A 20021-nucleotide genomic window follows, 5' to 3' on the forward strand; every position below is an offset into this window, starting at 1 on the left:
TTAAATATGCTTTTCAAACAAACTGATTTCCCACAATATAAACATTTGTATTGTCTGAAGTAAATCTGACTAAATAAAACCAGCCAAGCCAATAGAGAAGCAGAAATATACTGACCAAAAAGAAGACAGTAAATTTTTCAGGGATATTCTACTAAAAAATGTAACAATAGATGCTAGCTGATAATGCTGTTTTTAAATGTATTTTTCCCAACCATCAGAAAAATGTATCAGTAATAATCAAATCTTTACTTTCTTTTTTATTCTAAAACACAGACACACACAACACACACACTCTCTCACAAAACTGTTTTGTACTGACTTTTTAAAAAGTTAACAGTTCAACAAAAGCTACGATTTCCTGAATGCTTACCATTACCAGGCACTATTTTAATTGCCTTATACGTTTTAATTAATTTAATTCTTAAAAAAAATCAGATAAGAGTAGAATGATCATCTACCCTCATTTTACAGATAAGGAAACTTAGACAAAGGTTAACTTGCTTGCTTAACACATGTTATAGATTGAACAACTCAGGGAGTCTTACTTTAGAGCTCAATCTTAACCACTATATACTGCCTCTCTGAGTATACTTACAGTTATTTCCATATGAGATTGATAAATTGATAAAATTGCAGATAGGTGTGAAGCTATGGCCAAAGAACAACAGAAGATTGATGGATAATCTGGCAACTTTATTAAGACAGATGAAAATTTTACCTGCTTCCCTTTGATATGATCAGGAGATTTTAAGTGCTGCTGAACTGAACTATGTAAAGCAGGGATATACACACTGCAAGCGCTGCAATGAACTGTCTCTACCTTCATCATGTGATCATCTACAGTAACACCTACAAAAGACATTCAATTATTAAAGAAATAATTCATATATTATTTCTGACCAATGAAGTTTTTACTACTTAATTTCCATGATTATTTATACCCCTTCTTCCAAAATAAAGATCAGAGTGCATAGGTTTATGTTGAGTATTTCTACCACATCTCATAAATCTACATATGTAGATTTAATATGTTGCTAACTAAAATTATTAAGGTACAATTACATTATAGTTCCTAATCATGTTAAACAACCATGCTCTGAGGCCTGTACATTCATCCTCCCAAAACTATAATATAAAGGAAAACAAATATTGATTTTGTAGTAAAATAAGAATTTCCATGATTATGAATGTGGATGAGTAAGAAAAGGGGAAAGGATGTCAAAACTGGATTCATAAGGAACAAAGGTATTCTGGATCTTGCAAATGGTGACCAGGGTTTATTACAGGTGAACATATAAACATATGCAAGGGAAGGGTGTAAGAGAATGGTACTTTCTGCAAGTTAGTATGACTGGAACAGAGAAGAAGAGACTAAAGATGAAAATAGAAAAAAAGAAGGGCCTAAATAATAAAGAGCTGTATGTGCTACGCCTAGGAATTTGAACTTGATCCTGGAGAGGATGAGGAGCCACTGAAAGTTCCTGAAATAATGAGATCATGTAATAAAATCGTAAGATAAGAAAAACTGGAAGTAATGAAACTACTTTGGAAATACTACAATTGTCAAGACAACAGAAAAGGATTTGAACAAATACAGTATTTAAAGGAGAGGTAAAGAAACAGATTTGATAAATGTTTAAAAGAGAATTGATGTTATCAACTGATCAGTACTATAGATACAGTAAGGAAAAAGTACCTAGTATATAACTCTCTACTTCTGGCTTTGGTAGATGGTGCAGGCCCTTCTCAAGATATGTGAAGGAAAAAACTGTGAGGTTTTGTTTTGCTTTCTTTGTAAGGTAGGATATGCTCAAGGAGACGATAAATTTTTTGGATATGTTGATTTTGTGTGACTGCTGTAAAGAGATGTCAGTAGGCAGTTAGATGTGTAAGACTAGAGTTCAGAAGAAAGATCTGTGCTAGAAACATAGATGTATAAGCAATGAACATCTAGATACTAACTTAAGCTCTGTAAGTGAATTTATTAGGAAGGAATATAAAAAGAGATGGTAATGGGGCTAATGACAAGGTACTGAGAAACATCAAATTCTAAAAGAGTGGCAGAGAAACCATAAAGACTTAAAAAATGACAAAAGGATAAAGAAAACATTAGGCCAGTGAAGTGCCACAGAAACAAAGGAAGAAAAATGATTCATGAATAATATAGTTAGCAAAAAATGTTACGGAAGATAATGATTCAAAAGAACCTAGAGAAGTTGGTGTTGGTAACTTCTGTCACAGCAGTTTCAGTAGACTAACAGTAGTAGAAAGTTGTTTAATGTGCTTAATGTAATATATGTGAGATGAAGAAGCAGAGAATAGTGTGGGTTATGCTTAAAGAAGCATGGTTATTTAAAAAGAAAAAGAAGACAGGTTATTTAGGAGAACTAGTGTCTGTTTTTCTTTCCTTTTCTTTTATTCCTTTTGTTGGCTGTTTTTTGTTTGGTTAGTTCTTGTTTTTGTTCTTGTTTTGTTTTGTTTTTTTTAAGTAAAAGCATATTTACAGACTCCAGAGATGGAATCAAAAGAGAAGGAAAGACTAAAAAACAGAAGAGTTCATAACTTGAATTTTGGGAGAAGGAATAACAGAAACAGAGAACAGAGAGAAGTATCTTTCATCTAGAGGAAAAGGTAACTTTTCCTCTCAAACTGGAGTGAAGAAAGTAATGGCAGGTAATGATAAATTTGTAAGCATTAGAACAGGAAGACAAAGAAGTTCATTTCTGGTAACTCACTCAGAGCTACTGTATATATGACTGTACTATATCACTCTAGTGGCTATCATTTACATTTAAACAGGCTATGATATATAAAAACACATGTAGAATTTTAAAATAATTTGTTTTAAATACTTACCTTCCATAACATCTTTTTCAATTATTTTAACTACTTCTGTTTGATTATTTGTCTGTTGCTTACGAATAGATGTTTTCTTGAATTTATTCACCATACACTCCTAGAAAACAAAATAGAAAGAATCTAAATAGCTTTCAATGAGCACTCAAGTATAATGCTTAGCACTATGTTCATTCTATGGAAGATACAGTATCTGCTATATAAGAATTAACATCTTTTCTCGAGGAGTTTATAATTTAATTGAAAAGATAATCATAAAATATTAGGAACCTACAAAAATTATTCACTTTTCAAAGTATATTTTAAGCATATAGAGAAAGGGATCAAAGGGAGCTAGAATATTTAAGAGGTCTTCCAGAGTAGGTGGGTATTTAAGTTATAAAGGACACACAGAAATCCATTAAGGAAATAAATTACAGAAGATTGTTAATTAAGGGTCACAGTTCTATGAGAATTACAGTGGTCTGAAAGGTCACTTTTTTTTTTTTTTGAGATGGAGTCTCGCTCTGTCACCCAGGCTGGAGTCCAGTGGTGCAATCTCTGCTCACTGCAACCTCTGCCTCCCGGGTTTAAGCAATTCTCCTGCCTCAGCCTCCCAAGTAGCTGGGATTACAGGCATGCGCCACCACGCCTGGCTAATTTTTATATTTTTAGTAAAGACGGGGTTTCACCATGTTGCTCAGGCTGGTCTTGAACCCCTGACCTCGTGATCCACCCGCTTCAGCCTCCCAAAGTGCTGTGATTACAGGCGTGAGCCACTGCGCCCGGCCTGATCATTGTATTTTTAACTTTCTAATAATTCCATCTCTTCTGTCCAAATTAATTGTATGTACAGTCAACAGTCCAGCTCAAGCCCCTTCTTTAAGCATTCCTTAACATTCCCAACTGTCTTTCCCTTTGCTAAACTCCTACATTATTTCTGAATTCCTGGCATTGCCACTTAACAGTCATTTAACTGCTCTGAGCATAATCTTTCATGATAAAAATGAATTGTTACAGGGCTCAACTGAAATAACGAATGAATGTAACCAGCACAACTCCAGTTAATGGATGATAGCTGACTCCACATCAATAAAGTTGTTAAAGGACACCTCCCGCAGAAACTGTGAAAAATGTAATAATTTCTGAAATAACAAATACAAATTCTATTATAGAGGAATTCACAAGTAATTCTGGGTTAATTTTAAAACAACTCTTTCTTTAAATAGTAAATTAAAATTTTAGAAACATAAATGCGAGAGATGGGGAGAGTGAAAAATGAAATCATAAGAAATTCATATCAATAAAATGCTTCTCACTTCAAAAACAGCTACTCACATGCAAAAACTCCATAACTACTTTATCAAATTTAGTTTGTTTCTGTATATGATCTAATGTTTCCTGATGTGAAGAACTTTCCAGATGCAGTTCAATATCTTTTTCTTCAAATGTTCGAAATTTACAAAATGAACATGTAAATGCCATTCTGTAAGAGAAAAAATTTTCCTTTAAATATTACTTTATTCAACTATAAAGAGTTCATAAGAATATAACATTGAAACTAATTTTACCAACATAAATGATTTTCTTTCTTCCTCTTTATGACTGAATTAAACTTAGCTTAAATCCAAAAAAAACAGTATTTAAGTACATATTTGGACAGCACCCATATACCACTTTGCATTTCTAGCCCACCTTGGAGCTTCCAGGTAGGAAAAATTGAATCAGGGGGTCTATAAGTTATCCACTTCAAGCCTGGACCAATTAAAAAGGCAAAGCAAACCTCAAGAAGTATCAAGTTCCAAAGTTCTGCAACTTATTTTACATGTTGTTCCATCCTCAAGCTTCTAAACCAATGGTAGTATCAATAAAGCAAGGTGGCACACCACCAGACAATCATAATTCACTCCTGTGGAATTCTTGGGTGATAAAAGTCTTGCCTTCTAAAGACTACTTCACTTAGGGATAACTAATAGGGCTGGACTGGACAAATGCATACATCTGTAAGCTCAAGAGCCACTCCATAATGAACAGTCCCACCTAATTGTTTCTTTTTTTCTTTTTCTTTTCTTTTTTTTTTTTTTTTGAGATGGAGCCTCGCTCTGTTGCCCAGGCTGGAGTGCAGTGGTGCGATCTCAGCTCACTGCAACCTCCACCTCCCCAGTTCAAGCAATTCTCCCACATCAGCCTCCCAAGTACCTGGGACTACAGGCATGCGCCACCACACCTGGCTAATTTTTGTATTTTTAGTAGAGACAGGGTTTTTGTCACCTTGGCCAGGCTGGTCTTGAACTCCTGACCTCAGGTGATCTGCCTGCCTCGGCCTCCCAAAGTGCTGGGATTACAAGTGTGAGCCACCGTGCCCAGAATAACTGTTTCTATTTTACATTATTTTCTTTTCCTTGAATTATGCCAGCAGTCACATAACTGGTTTCTGTCTCCAGTCTCCATTTTCCAATTAATTCTTTGCAATGTTATTAGATTTATTTTCCTGGTTGAGAGTATGAGCTCTGGAGCCAACTGCTGAGTTCATATCCTAATGCCATTTTGTGATCTTGGGCAAGTTACTTGACTTGGTTTTCTGGGCCTTGGTTTTCTTACATTGAGATGAGAACGCTCACAGACGTGTCTGAGGATTTTTAAAAATTAATGCAGACAAAGCCCTTAGAACATTTCCTAAAACACAATAATTATTCAATTAATTATTGCTACTTCCTATAGGAGGTAAGAGCACATTACTGCTCAAAGGGCTTCATTAGCTCCATAAGCTCCAAAAACAAAGACAAAAATGTTTTCAGCTGCCATCCAGGAAATTTCCTAATCTCTTCTTTTTGGCTTTACTCACCAATACCTTTAACATTATCTGGCACAGCATGTCTTCATTAAATGTTTAAATTAGATTATACCTTTCACCCATTAGAGTCACTTCAATCTACACTGCTTTCAATTTTCTAAATAACAGTAACACATTCCTGTTTGCTTTGATGGCAAGCCATGGCCTCTACCTGGGCTGCCTCTCACAACTCCTCCTGTAACCCTACCATTCCCAGATCAATTCAAATACTACTTCCATCATTGCAGCCTCCCCTGATTTCCATGCACCCTTATTTATTTATTTTTTGAGACAGAGTCTTGCTCTGTTGCCCAGGCTATGGAGTGCAGTGGTGCAATCTCAACTCACTGCAACCTCCACCTCCCAAGCTCAAGCTATCCTCCTACCTCAGCCTCCCAAGTGGCTGGGACCACAGGCACGTGCCACCACACCTGGCTAATTTTTGTATTTTTTGTAGAAATGAGGTTTCACCATGTTGCCCAAGCTGGTCTTGAACTCCTAGGCTCAAGCAATCCGCCTGCCTTGGCCTCCCAAGGTACTGGAATTACAGGCATGAGCTACCATGCTTGGTCTCCTATACCCTTATTTAGAAGTTATATCTCATGAGACTACATTGTACTCCTGGTATCCTTCACCATACACTATTATTTATGTACATCTCTCACACATCCATCTCTTTTTCCCCAGGTTCCCTTAAGGGTAGATATAAACCTTTCCATGTGCTTTATTATGTGGAAAGCATTCAAATATCCAAGGGAAGGAACCTATCACAAGAATAGTGATTTACTCAATCTCGAATCCTCATAACTCAAAGTAAAACTGCTCTGATAAATGAAAATAACTTAGACTACTTTAAAGAAATTATATCCTAAAATGATAATTTATGAGTTAACATTCTTTTGGTTATATCATCAGATTTATATTTAGAGTTACAGAGAAAATAGCTAAATGAAAGTTCAATTATTTCATTTTCTCTATATCACAATTTTATATATTAACATGAACATAATCCATATCTAAAATTTTTCATAAGAAAAGTACTCATAGGGCAATTAAATTTAAAAAATTGCATCTTATAATGTAAAATGATTTTTACACTCCAAGACGCTGATAATTTAAAGTCATTTCTACACCAAAATATTAACTATGCCTGTTACTTCTACCAAAAGAAGGAATCACAAGAGATAATGAATGGGACAGAGAACTCACAAGGACTAAAAATAGCAGTAGTTCTTGAAACTAGAACTACTCTTCTTTTTATAGATTGTTTTGTTTTGTTTAGAGATGAGGTCTTGCCACGTTGCCCAGGCTGGCCTCAAAATTCTGGGCTCAAGGCTTTAAGAAAAATTTAGACATTTTTAAAAAACTGCTAAATTGCTCTCTAATAGTTATAATATACTGTCACCAACAAATTTTAAGCGTCCTTTGACCATTCCTTACTTAGCAAATCAAATTTCTCCTTAGAAATAAAATGGCATACTATTATTTAAATTTTTAGTTTAATGAAATTACTGTTAAGTTTAAACAATTTCCTTAAAATTATTACTAGCTGTTTTTTGTTTCCTCATCATATTAAACATCTTAGTTTTCTTACTTTTTAAAATAATTTGGGTGATGTTTTAATCTAACTTGGACATTAATCATTTCTCATGTTTATATTTTCCAAGTCTGTTTGCACTCCTTTCAAATTTTAAGTTTTTATTTAGCCAAATCTGCTCATAATTTCCTTTGTAATTTATTCTATAACTTTTAAGCCTGGGAAAAATATCTCCTTGCAGAACATTTTGTTTTTCTGTAATTTCATTTTTTTTTTACTACATTCATTCCAGGTGTCATATGAGGAGGCTCTAAACTGATTTTTGTTGTTATTTCATTGTTCAACCAATTCCCCTCTTTTTTTTTTTTGAGACAGAGTCTCGCTCTGTTGCCCAGGCTGGAGTGCAGTGGCTCGATCTCATCTCACTGCAAGCTCCGACTCCTGGGTTCACGCCATCGTCCCACCTCAGCCTCCCGAGTAGCTGGGACTACAGGCACCCACCACCACACCTGGCTAATTTTTTTTTGTATTTTTTTAGTAGAGACGGGGTTTCACCGCGTTAGCCAGGATGGTCTTGATCTCCTGACCTCGTGATCCGCCCGCCTCGGCCTCCCAAAGTGCTGGGATTACAGGCATGAGCCACTGCACCCAGCCCAATTCCCCTCTTATTTCTAATATCCTCTTTATTAAATATTACATTCTTCCTTACAGTCTGTTCACAGGCTAATCTGGTATAATAATTAGCTTTGTGTATTGCCACATATTTTTAACTATTATAGCTTTTTAATGATTGATTATCTATAAAAGCCAGTACCTACTCATTTACTCTTCTTCAGAATTTCCTTTGGGATCTGGATTGGAAAGAACTTACGTATTTGTAATATTTAGTTCCTGCCCATGAAAATCACTGTGACTCCATACAGTCAAATCTCAATGACAAGTGTTTCTTTTTAAGAATACTGTTATTTCTGAATATTTGATATCTTTTGGATTGCCAATATGAATAGAATGCCTTTTTTCTTATGTTTTCTAAGTAGTGATTACATATAAATATCAAAAACCAAAAGCATTCCTCTATATCTTTGAACAAGTCTTTCATTTGAATCTTAAGAACTTTTTAATATTACAATTGATGTGTTGGCCTTTTCTAGGAAATCATTTTTTAATGAACCTAATTTTCTGACTCTAAGTACAAACCTGTATCCATCTCCGTATTTCTCACTGTTTTTTTCTCTTCTGCGCCTTTGTTTCTCTCGCCGAGCCTCAATTCGCCGCTTTTCTTCCTCTTCATTCTTAGGATCAGTTTTTGCTAGGATATTACACAAAAAAGTAAAAGCTAAAATTCATTTTTCCATTCTCTCTTTCCAATCATCAGTTCATAAAGTACATACTTATGAGGTATACTTAGTGATTGTAATCTAAAATTGAACTCACCAAAAAAATCGGAGTTTGAGACTATCCAGTATTTCTGAAACTTCACTAAATGAACTTCATTCATTTGAATACCATCATCATGAATTCTGTCATATCTGCTTGTCATCTATGTGATTATTTGCTACATATTTTTCTTTAAATGTGCTCATTTGTCCTATCCTTATTCTAAGCAATAATATCCTTATCACCTAAAATCATCTTGGGCATCACATACTTTGGGAAAAACACTAAAGTAACCTGACCGAGCATGAAAATGGAAGTCCAGTAAACACTGCAGAGTCCTGGATGCAAGAACTCATGTTCATATTGTAGGAGCTCTCAAAAAGTTTCTTAAAATTTGTAACCTCCAAAATAAAAGCAAATTTGTTCTCTTTTTTAAAAAATATTCTCTATTGTGATAAAATACACAAAACATAAGATTTACTAGTTTAACCATTTTAAAATGTGCAATTCAATGGCATTAAGTACATTCACAAAGTTACGCAACCATCTCCACTATCTAGTTACAGAACTATTCATCATCCCATAAAGCAGTCACTCCCCATTTCAACCCTACCCTAAGGCCCTGGTAAGCACTAATCTGCTTTCTGATCTACGGATTTGCCTATTCTAAGTATTTCATATACCTAGAATCATCCTGTCTGTTGCCTTTTTGGTCTGACTTTTATTTAGCATGTTTTCACAGTTCACCCATGTTGTACCATGTATTAGTAAGTACTTCCTTTTTTATGGTTTAATAATATTCCATTGTATGAATACCCCACATTTTTTAAACCATTCTTCTGTTGATGTATATTTCAATTGTTTCTACCTTTTGGCAATTATGAATAATGCTACTATAAACATTCATATATAAATTTTTGTTTGGACCAGGCACAGTGGCTCATGCCTGTAATCTTAGCACTTTGGAAGGCTGAGGCGGATGGATCACTTGAGGCCAGGGGTTCGAGACAGCCTGGCCAACATGGCGAAACCATCTCTACTCAAGATACAACAATTAGCTGGGCGTGGTGGTGTACATCTGTAGTCCCAGCTACTCAGGAGGCTGAGGAACGAGAATCGCTTGAACCCAGGGGCAGAGGTTGCAGTGAGCCAAGACTGCACCACTGCACTCCAGCCTGGGCAACACAGTAAGATCCTGTCTCAAAAATAAAAATAAATAAATAAATAAATTTTTGTTGGAATACTACTTTAAATTCTTTGGAGTAGAAGAATACCTAGAAGTAGAATTGCTGGATCATATGGACAGTCTATGTTTAATTGTTTCAGGAAGCACCAATCTGCTTCCCACAGTGGCTTCACTGCTTTACATTCCCATCAGTAATGTGTGAGGGTTCCAATTTCTCCATATCCTTGTCAATATTTGTTATTTTCCTTTTTTTATTATGACCATCCAAGTGGGTATGGAGTGGTAACTCACTGTGAGCAGGTTCTTTCTTATAATACATTTAACTTTATACTTAAAAAAAAAAAAAAAAAAGTAACTATTTGCCCTTAAATTTTTCCTTTTATGCACTGCTTATCCTTTTGGATGGCCTTTGAAAAATCTACTTATTTATATATTACCTCAAATAAGTAATTTAATCTTCCTTTCATATGCTAAAACTATGACATGTTGTACTTCTAGCCAAGTGACAGAATAGGGTTCCTTTCCTACTAATTTTCTATAAAGTCACATAGTCTATACTATAGCATAGCAAGACCTTGTATTGAGGAAAATTCAGCAATCATCTTTTTAAATGCCCATTTTACACCTGACAGAGAAGGCATAATTTAAAGAATTTTAGTTTCATTCTTAGCTACACAACACTTTTCTCAAGTTTTGTTATATAAAAAGGGGGTATGGGGGAGGGATACATATATATCTGCTTTAAGGGCAAATCAGTTTCTTTATCAAACTTTTGCAATATTTAACCATACGTGCAAAATATATCTTTGAAATAGGTCCCAAGAGAATCAACTGGATTTTCTATTATAGTAATGTCTAATAAAATGTCAAATTTGATACATAACAGTCTATCAATTGACACACTGTTAAAGGTATCCCCACAACACATACTCTGCTTAGTATCAGGTTTCCAGGATTCCAGAAATTCCAGAATATTGTTTCTTATTAAACAATAAGGCCTGATGAGAAAGTAATTTAAGTACACCCTTTAAACCTTTTTCAAATTTTATATTATAGAAAATATATTTTGAGGAAAGAATCTAACATTGCAATTTCAGTTTTTTCAAATATTACATATTAAAATGTCTATAATGTCATAATTAGGGAAAAAGTTATTTTAAAATAAAAGGGAAAAATGAATACAAAGCAAATTTCTGTTACAATCATATGGAGGTTTAAGAACAGGACTTCTAGAGCATGACTTGCTCTGGAATAAATACTGGCATTACCATTCACTGGTTGTTTGACTTAGGCAGCAAATTATTTATCTATTCTGTGCCTGTTTTCTCAGCTGTAGAGGGTTTGATACACAACCACAAGGATTCAGGAAAAAGGAATGGACCAGGGTATGTACATTTTAAAAGTATCTTTGGGTATTCATGACCAATTATTAACTGCAATAGGGGATTTACAGATCTAACTTCTACAATCATAATTGTTATGTAGTTTCTGTATATAAACATGAAAAAATTACCAAAAAGTATGGAATTTTAAAAAATAAAAAGTATCCTGAATCATAGCAATTATGTTTTCTTACTTACTGGGTGATTTGCTGAGGCTTATCTTCTCCATAGGTTTTGCTAGTTTGGGTTTCTTGATAAAGGTTCCACTGGGCTTATTAAATGGCTGCATCATTTTTCTCTTTATTCCTCTTGCAGCAGCAACTGTCACATTGGTGGATTTGTTTTGATAGTCAACAACAATTCCGGGTCTATGAATGCTTCCAAAATCACCCATATGCTGTAAATTTGTGAAATCAATAAATATTAGCATATTGTCCAAGAAAAAATATGAATTCATATAAAATTTTCATGTTAACTATCTACTAATTTTCACCTGAAAATTCCCTGGAATGTAACTAAATTTTACATGTCCATTCTGAAAAAACACATTGAAAAACTCTGTAAATTATTACATAAACTCAAATCCATTGAATTAGTATTTTTATTTCCAGTAGAACAAATAATGAATATTTGCTAACTATGTTTTTACTTTTACATTTCAAAATTACTTGAGATTATAGACAACATATGTGCCTGTCCAAATGTTACCACTTGTACAACTCTCTGACAACTCCTCTTCAGAGTTCCTAATTGATGTTTTCCCATGAAAAGACCCTAAAAGAAATCTTTATTTTACTAAAACTAAGATACACAAAGAAGACCATATTTGTAGTTTGAAGTAAAAAAGATCCAGAAATCATTTAGTATTCTCCCTGTTGAAAAAGGGAATGAGAAGGCGAGATGGAACATTAGTATGAAATAGGAGAGTTAAAGCATAACCATGCATCAACTTCCAAGACACACTTCAGATAAAGAATTGCATCTGACGTTCCATTCACATTCTTACCTAGAGAAACATTTTCTGACCCAGAAGCCCAAGAAACAAAAGTTTACAGATGAAGAGTCATGCAACCAAACGACTCTTTGTGTCCCTTCCTCTTCTCTTGTCATTATCCAAATCTACTACACCAAGAGGCCACATGTCCACAGAAATTTATTCTGCTAATCTTACTTTTAGAAGATAAAGATGGAGGAGTAATCTGAAGAGAAGGACCCAAGGGGAATTGTACAAGTGAAGATTTAAAATGTAGGTCCTATTGGCTCATCTACTTCACTAACAGGAGGAAAGAAAGAAAAGTCCATTCAGACTAGAATGGTAAATACAAAGTACAGGAATACTTGTTTATTATGAAAATGAAATTTACTTTTGAAGCCTCATTAAGAAAACACACTTTGCCTAAAATAATATACAGCATGGAAAATATTAAGTGTTTTCCAAATTTTCAAACTAGAATGGATTTTCAATTCAAAACCCAAAGCCTATCATCCCAACTATCTTCAATTAACCTATGATCATGAAGTATAGTGGAACTGTAATGTATCAGTTGCTTACATTTGTATACTATGCTCAGGAATGCCTATCTAACCTAGTTGTGTTTCCAGGTAATTTAAAAAGTCACAACAGGAAAATCTTCCTTAATTACGCATTAAAGGTGCAATGCATTTTTACATAAGTAAAGAGTAACTGTTAAAAATGCAAAATTTCTACACAAGTATAACAAGCTACACTGACATATCAAAAGTTAATAACCAGTCGAAAACGTGTACCCTACTACATTTTTTACTAGAAATACTTTCCTCTGCAAAGAAAATATTAAGAGCAGCTGACTTAAAAGGATTCTTACATTATAACAAAAATACAATACTCTTTAAATGATCAAACTATATAATAACCCCACAATCTGCATACACTTACTAGGTAAAATTTCATGTCAATCAAGTGACCTAAGAACATAAAGCATAATGTTTACACTATGTACCCTAAAGTTAAACAATTGTGGACTAGTATATTTACTCATTTAAGCAATAATTTACAAAATATTACTCCCTAAGAAGAAACCATAAACATATCTGTACAGGTGGAAATTACTTCTCAAGAGTAAAACTAGTAACACGAGGGAAAATAAAACAACCAGCAACTGGACATATTGTAAGAGTGAGTTAGCAAAATTACACTGACCACAAATCATTGTACAATCTATTATACACATCAACTTCTTCACCACATAAACATGGCTAAGCTATCCTGATCTATCATCAACTTTTAGTCTCCTGTGTTTAATGTGAAACATGGAGCTTTGAAGAAATTCTACTTGCTAGAGTTTAGCCACAAAGTATAAACATTTTATCATACATTGCACCTTTAACCTACTCAAAAACTCAAAAAGGGTTCAGTGACCTTTCACAATAATCCACAAACTATTCCACCAGCAAAACTGCTAGTGTTTACAAGGAAAATGCAACTCCTTTTAACCCCTTTTAGACCAAACCTAATAGCCTCACCTTTTTAATAAAGGGAGATTTGGCACAACTTTATGATCATCTCAAACTGCCACTTATTTTCTGAGGTGCTAGAAAAACTTTTACAGTCAACCTAAAAATTATGTTTATGACTCAGCTTTTGCTTCAAAATACACCGGGATGAACAGTGTTTATTCTAGTTGAAAACGATGGTCTTGAAAGGGTTTAAAAGAGTGACTAGTGAAAAGAATCTGAAAAGATTCTGTTGTACTTACTCCTCGGCCTCGGCCTCTGCCTGTTGATGGTCCTCCAAAAGCATCATAGTTTCTGCTTCCAAACGTACTTTCAGGATAAGCAGGCGTTCCTCTCCCCCGAGAGCCTACAGGTGCAGGCTTCATATGGGGTGAAGAAAAACTGCTGTAGGAAGAGTAATTCTCTCTTCCTCTGTCCTCCATAAACCCAGGCCTCAATTTTGAACGGGAGTAAGGTGCTTCCCAGCTAGACCCGCCCTGGTTTCTACCTCCGAAAGAGTCAAGGCTATTCCGGTAGGAGCTCTCAAATCGACCACCATAACTACCTCCGAAGCGGCTTTGTTCGGGTTCATTAAAACCATAGCCAGATCTGTACAGATCTCGCCCACCCAGAGAAGACCTGGAGTCGTAAGACTCATAAGGTCCAAACCTGGAAAAGTTGCACAGTGAGGGAAAAAACAAAAGTAAGCTTACTAATGTTAGACAATTCAAAAGACAAATTATCAGATGACATTTATCAACTAAAATTCATTTATACCATACTGGTTTGCACAGTTCTACTTTTGTTCACATTTGATTAGGGCTGGGCAGTTCAACGTGAGACCAGATAGAAAGCTATCTGAGTCAGATTATAAATATGAATTGAGTTTAGTAAAACTTAGCTTTAAAATCTGCTTCTTAGCAGCTTTTCTATTTTATGAAGAAGAAAAGATTTGTCTGTCATTATTTAAGCCCAGCCCTAGTCTTGGAAAAGGTCATTTGCTAAAGTTCACAAACTATTCAAACTTTTTTGAATCTATCCCTAATATTAAAAATTACAAAACATTTACAATATTTTGGCTTTCAATAGGGACACAAATTGAAGTCTACTTAGATGTAGGTTATTTGTGACACAGAGAGATCCTTTTGCACTCCCAATAATCTATATCACAAACTGCTTCATTGTGTCTGTAGGAGTCAAAATTTGGGGAATTATCTCTGGTTATAAAAATTTAACAATCTGCCAAACTTCAGCCAAGGTCAATTAATCAATCCTCAATCACTTTTTACTTGTAGACTAGAAAATCTAACAAATCTAGAAGGATAAACAGATAAAACATAAAAGATCACCAACATATACCCTCTGCATATGAATTTTCAAGGCAGATGAGAAAGAATACATCTTATAATATATTCAGTTATTTGCAAAATTATTTCCTTCAGGAAATTATCACATAAAACTACCCTAAAAAAGGGAGCACACAGTCTCCTCGAGGTTTTAAGAGAGTTAACAGAAGAAATAAATCATCTTCCTTCTCACAAACCCAAAGCATGGATTACAAAAGTTGCTTGATATCTTACAACACAATTTTATAAAGGCCCACAATTACACATGAGATAAAACAATAACATCTACGGATATAGCTTATGCACATTACATTCACAATATAAAAGGGCAATAACTGACATATTAAAACATTAAGTGTTACATTACTTCAATTATTTACAGATCACTAAATAGATTTACTTCTGAATCCTAGTAACCATATAAAAATTATTCCTATTTCCAACTACATTTTTCAAAACATCTATCACATAAGCAAAATAGTTGCAACTGTTCACTTTCTTAATTTTTCTTTACTATAAACCATAGTGGTACACTGGAAGCAGAAAGAAGGAAAGTAAGCATCATTCAGTCCATCATTAAGGAATCCGGATCCTTCAATTTATGCAGAAGGATGACTGTTTCACATGTCTACTAACTAGTTTTACTTATATTCAGCAGGAACCTTTGTGCCTCAAAAAGTAGACACCCCTTCTCCTGAAATATGGTCAACCTTAAAGCTTGTAGTTGTTTAAGTAGGTTTAAGCTTTATACAGTAGTAACAGTAAAATATAAATACAATCTCGACTAGTCAAAGGTATAGTATTCATGGCTTTAATACAATGCTTCTAGCCTAGAGCACAAGTGCTTTGGTGTAAGTAGTACCTGTCAATAAATAACCTGAACATAATTTTAAAAATATTTTTATTATTGCAATATGCTCTTCCTTTAAAATTAGAATTAAAGGAATATGTCCTGAATGTTTCTTGGAAAGTAAATGTTAGACTGGTTCAGTAAAATCCATTCTAGTTAGACTGCTTTGCTAATTTACATAGCACCCCACATTAGAAAAGATTTTTTTTAATTATTAAGAAAAAGCTTCATAAATAATATTTTCAATAACATTTTTATATCATTTTTCAGGATACTTTGACAAGAAGTTAAAAGTATAAGAATTTTTTAAAAGTTCACTGCTAAAAAGAGTATCTTACTCTATTATATTGACATGATATAGTTATCTGGTGTTTTCCTAAAATAACGTCTGCCAGTAATACTGATTTAAATTTTATACCCATTAATTAACACCTTTAAATATTTAAGGTGATGATTCAATAGCAAACAGTGAAGTTCAAGTATCATAACATGCCTAAAGAGTACTTAAAATAATATATCCAAAATCTTATAGTTGTCTAATTATTTGGCCAAATGATTAAGCAATTTACCTGCTACCCCCACCACCACCACTGTGATTGTCCATGCCATATGACTGGTTTAGGTAGGAATCCATGGATCTCTGACCCCCATAGGATCCATGGCCATAGTCACGATCCATCCCTATAAGAGTTTAAAAAGAAAAAAGTTATATGATGCTCACCTTTACTGGCACTCAAAAGAAGAATTTTTAGATAAATATCCTTGAATGTCAGACCTCCATAAGATCCAGGGCCATAATCACGATCCATTCCTAAAAGAGAGTCAATAAGAAATCGTCAGTAAAATACACCATTCTCTTCAGGGATCTTTGCACAAAACACAAGATATTCCTATCTATCACCTGAGATAATTTACCATTAACATTTAAACTAAATTCACACTAAATGCTGAAGGGAAAAACACAAAGATGATGAGAAGCTACTAAATCAAATTTGCTAAAAAAAAAAAGCCCTGATATTTCAAAGAAAAACATATTTTCAACTAAAAAGTTCTATATTAGAATTATTTTTTTTTATTTTCTTTTGAGACTGGGTTATGAGACTGGCTAATTTTTGTATTTTTGATAGAGATGAGCTTTCACCGTGTTGCCCAGGCTGGTCTCGAACTCCTGGGCTCAAGCAATCCACCTGCCTTGGCCTCCCAAAGTGCTGGGATTACAGGCATGAGTCACTGCACCTGGCCACAGAATTATTTTCAATTTAACCAATATTTGTTGGACTAGGGGACTACTATAAGGCCTTGTATTAAGTACTATAGCATATATAATTAATGATACATAATTCCTATTCTTAAAAGAAGTCAGCATTTAATAAAGTCAAAGGGGAAATTTTTGTCCTATATGACAGCAGTAGACTATACTTGTTTTCTGCATCTAACTGCTCTTTAAATGTCTGAAAACTCAGAAGCAGCCACATTTCCAATTAGCCTTGTTCACAGTAATTGAAACAGATATTTTTAAAAAGTAAAATCACAGATTGAGACCAATCTATGGCACTGTGCCTATAAATTATGACTCAACAAATGAATGCAAATTCTAGCAATGTGAACACTAAAAAAAAAAAACTAATACAATAAGCATATTAAGTCTATTTTATTACACTGCAATTCTGCCTATATACCAACCTCTGATATGAAAAATAAAACAAAAGAGGTAACAAAATCAATTTAGGATGACTACAAAAATCAGAAAGTAAAACAAACATTTAGAATTTGTTTTCTATAAAGTCCTTTAAAAATCCCTCATTACTCTCCTCCCCAAATGTCATACACAAATAAATACAATAGTATACACAGAGTAAATATCTTAATTTTATATTTTTTAAAACATTAAATTTTATATAATCATTTAAATATCTCTAGTCCCAACAATAATGACAACAATAACAACTTTATAAAAATAGTACTCAAAGTCATCCAACTTTAAACCTGGTAGCAACCTGAATGTTCAAAATCAATCCTCTCATTTTATAGATCTGGGGAACTGAAGTCCAAAGAGATAAAATGATTTTCCCAAAATTCTATACATATCCTCTTGTCTAGTCTCATGCTATTGCTTCTACATGAAACATTTTCCTCTGCTACCCTAAATATCAGCTTATTGAAACTTTCTAATCTTTTAAAGTCCATTTCAAATACGAATGCATTCAAGAAAACTTTTACTGATACTCTCTCAGCTGAGTGTCATCCTTCTTCTGAATATTTACAAAAGCCTGTAACTCTCACGTGGTGCTTGTGATACTCTGCCTTACTCTGCCATTTGTGGCCTCATCTTAAATTTACTAGTCCTGTGGTAAGGGTCCAAATTTTATCTTAGAACAGCAGTTGCTGGGCGCGGTGGCTCACGCCTGCAATCCCAGCACTTTGGGAGGTCAAGGCGGGTAGATCACGAGGTCAGGAGATCAAGACCATCCTGGCTAACACAGTGAAACCCCGTCTCTACTAAAAATACAAAAAAAAAATTAGCTGGGTGTGGTGGCAGGTGCCTGTAGTCCCAGCTACTCGGCAGGCTGAGGCAGGAGAATGGCATGAACCCAGGAGGTGGAGCTTGTAGTGAGCCAAGATCGTGCCACTGCACTCCAGCCTGGGCGACAGAGTGAGACTCGTCTCAAAGAAAAAAAAAAAAAAAAGAACTAAGTGAAACCATTGTTTTAACGAAAACGACTGACATTATTTGTTGTCAATAATAAAATTCATGCTTTCAAGTGAACATTAGAATTTTTTAAAAGTTGTATCTACCATCTTGAGCTTGACACCTTCCCAATACTTAAAGGCTTTCTGAAAGGTTGGTGGTGGTATCACTGAATATGATTTTTTAAATATTGTGCCATAAAACTGATCAATATTTGGAAAATCTGCATTTTATATAAAAACTAGTATTTTCCAAATAATGCCGATATTACAAAATAATATATGGTAAAAAAGATCCATTCAAAGTGCAAGACATACTAATGGGTTTTAATATAACAGTACAAAAAGTTTATCAATATACAAAACATATGGAGATATTTTACTGCTTTTTTCATGTGAAGACTTCAAATCTGGTGTGCAATTTACACTTACAGAGCACTTCAATTCAAACTATCCATGGTTTAAGTGCTCAACAGTAACATGTAGCTAGTAGCTACCAAACTGGACAACACAGTCCCAGATTAATAAAATAGTTAATTTTTTGTGATACAGTTGGTAAGTATATAGTAAAATTTATGCTCATATCTCTCAGAGGATAATTCTGAGATTAAAATAAAGTTTTCAAAATGAAAAGTTTTCCTCTAAGGCCTCATATTAAAAAATAAGATTATGTTTAGTCAGGTACACAGAGAAAAAAATCTTATGTTTTATTTCTGCTAGTTTCTATTTTGAGTTAGCACTGGCTGCCTTTGAATACTAAAACCTTTAGTTTTTTGTTCTATTTATTTCACTATAATCATAAAATTATTAACATTTATTGTACACTAACCATGTATGTGTTAGGCACTGTGAAATGTACAAAAATTAATAAAGCTACTTTTATATAGCAATGATTCTGTTTGATTGTTCATAGTAATGTTACTACTCATTTAAACAAGAGGAAAAGTCTTTATATTGTATACAATCAGTGTAGTTACAGGGCTACAGATAATGTAAGATGACAGCTTTTTTATAAATTTTTCTTCCAGGTCACCAAAATGAATTTTAAAATCACTTTTAAAAATAAAACCATGAGAACATAGTAGTATATCTTAAATGATAGTAATTTACCCAGAAAAATAAAACTGACCTAATAATTTAAATCAAATATATTCTATCACTTGGATCACTCTATCATACAAATAATACGCTCAAAAATGCTAAAACTCATTTTTAATTAAAATACAAAGCAGCAGCTGTGACATACTGGGGGAAAAAAAACTGACCTATGGGCTGGGCAAGGTGGCTTACACCTGTAATCCCAATCCTTTGGGAGGCCAAGGCGGGTGGATCACCTGAGGTCAGGAGTTCAAGACCAGCCTGACCAACACGGTAAAACTCCGTCTCTACTAAAAAACACACAAAAAATTAGCCAGGCATGGTGGTGGGTGCCTGTAATCCCAGCTACTCAGGAGGCTGAGGCAAAAGAATTGCTTGAACCCAGGAGGCGGAAGTTGCAGTGAGCGGAGATCACAC

The 20021-nt window shown here is 34.2% G+C and overlaps 1 protein-coding gene across 5 annotated transcripts in view; it reads right to left on the reverse strand.

Annotated features, from left to right (window-relative positions):
- ZNF326 (zinc finger protein 326) overlaps positions 1 to 20021 on the reverse strand; it is a 38525-nt gene that overhangs the window by 11972 nt on the left and 6532 nt on the right. For 2 of the 5 annotated variants that reach the window (XM_513552.9, XM_009425005.5), the window contains exons 3-10: positions 16594 to 16629; positions 16388 to 16499; positions 13886 to 14291; positions 11349 to 11547; positions 8403 to 8514; positions 4174 to 4321; positions 2857 to 2956; positions 719 to 849 (exon numbers count right to left, since the gene is read on the reverse strand). In XM_513552.9, the coding sequence (XP_513552.3) occupies positions 719 to 849; positions 2857 to 2956; positions 4174 to 4321; positions 8403 to 8514; positions 11349 to 11547; positions 13886 to 14291; positions 16388 to 16499; positions 16594 to 16629 (1244 nt within the window). Of the gene's footprint in view, positions 1 to 718; positions 850 to 2856; positions 2957 to 4173; positions 4322 to 8402; positions 8515 to 11348; positions 11548 to 13885; positions 14292 to 16387; positions 16500 to 16539; positions 16630 to 20021 lie in introns of all 5 variants that reach the window. The other 3 variants (XM_063799748.1, XM_016922213.4, XM_016922220.4) reach the window with 3 other exon arrangements.

This window comes from Pan troglodytes, chromosome 1, assembly GCF_028858775.2.
Source record: "Pan troglodytes isolate AG18354 chromosome 1, NHGRI_mPanTro3-v2.0_pri, whole genome shotgun sequence".
Classification (NCBI taxonomy): Eukaryota; Metazoa; Chordata; class Mammalia; order Primates; family Hominidae; genus Pan; species Pan troglodytes.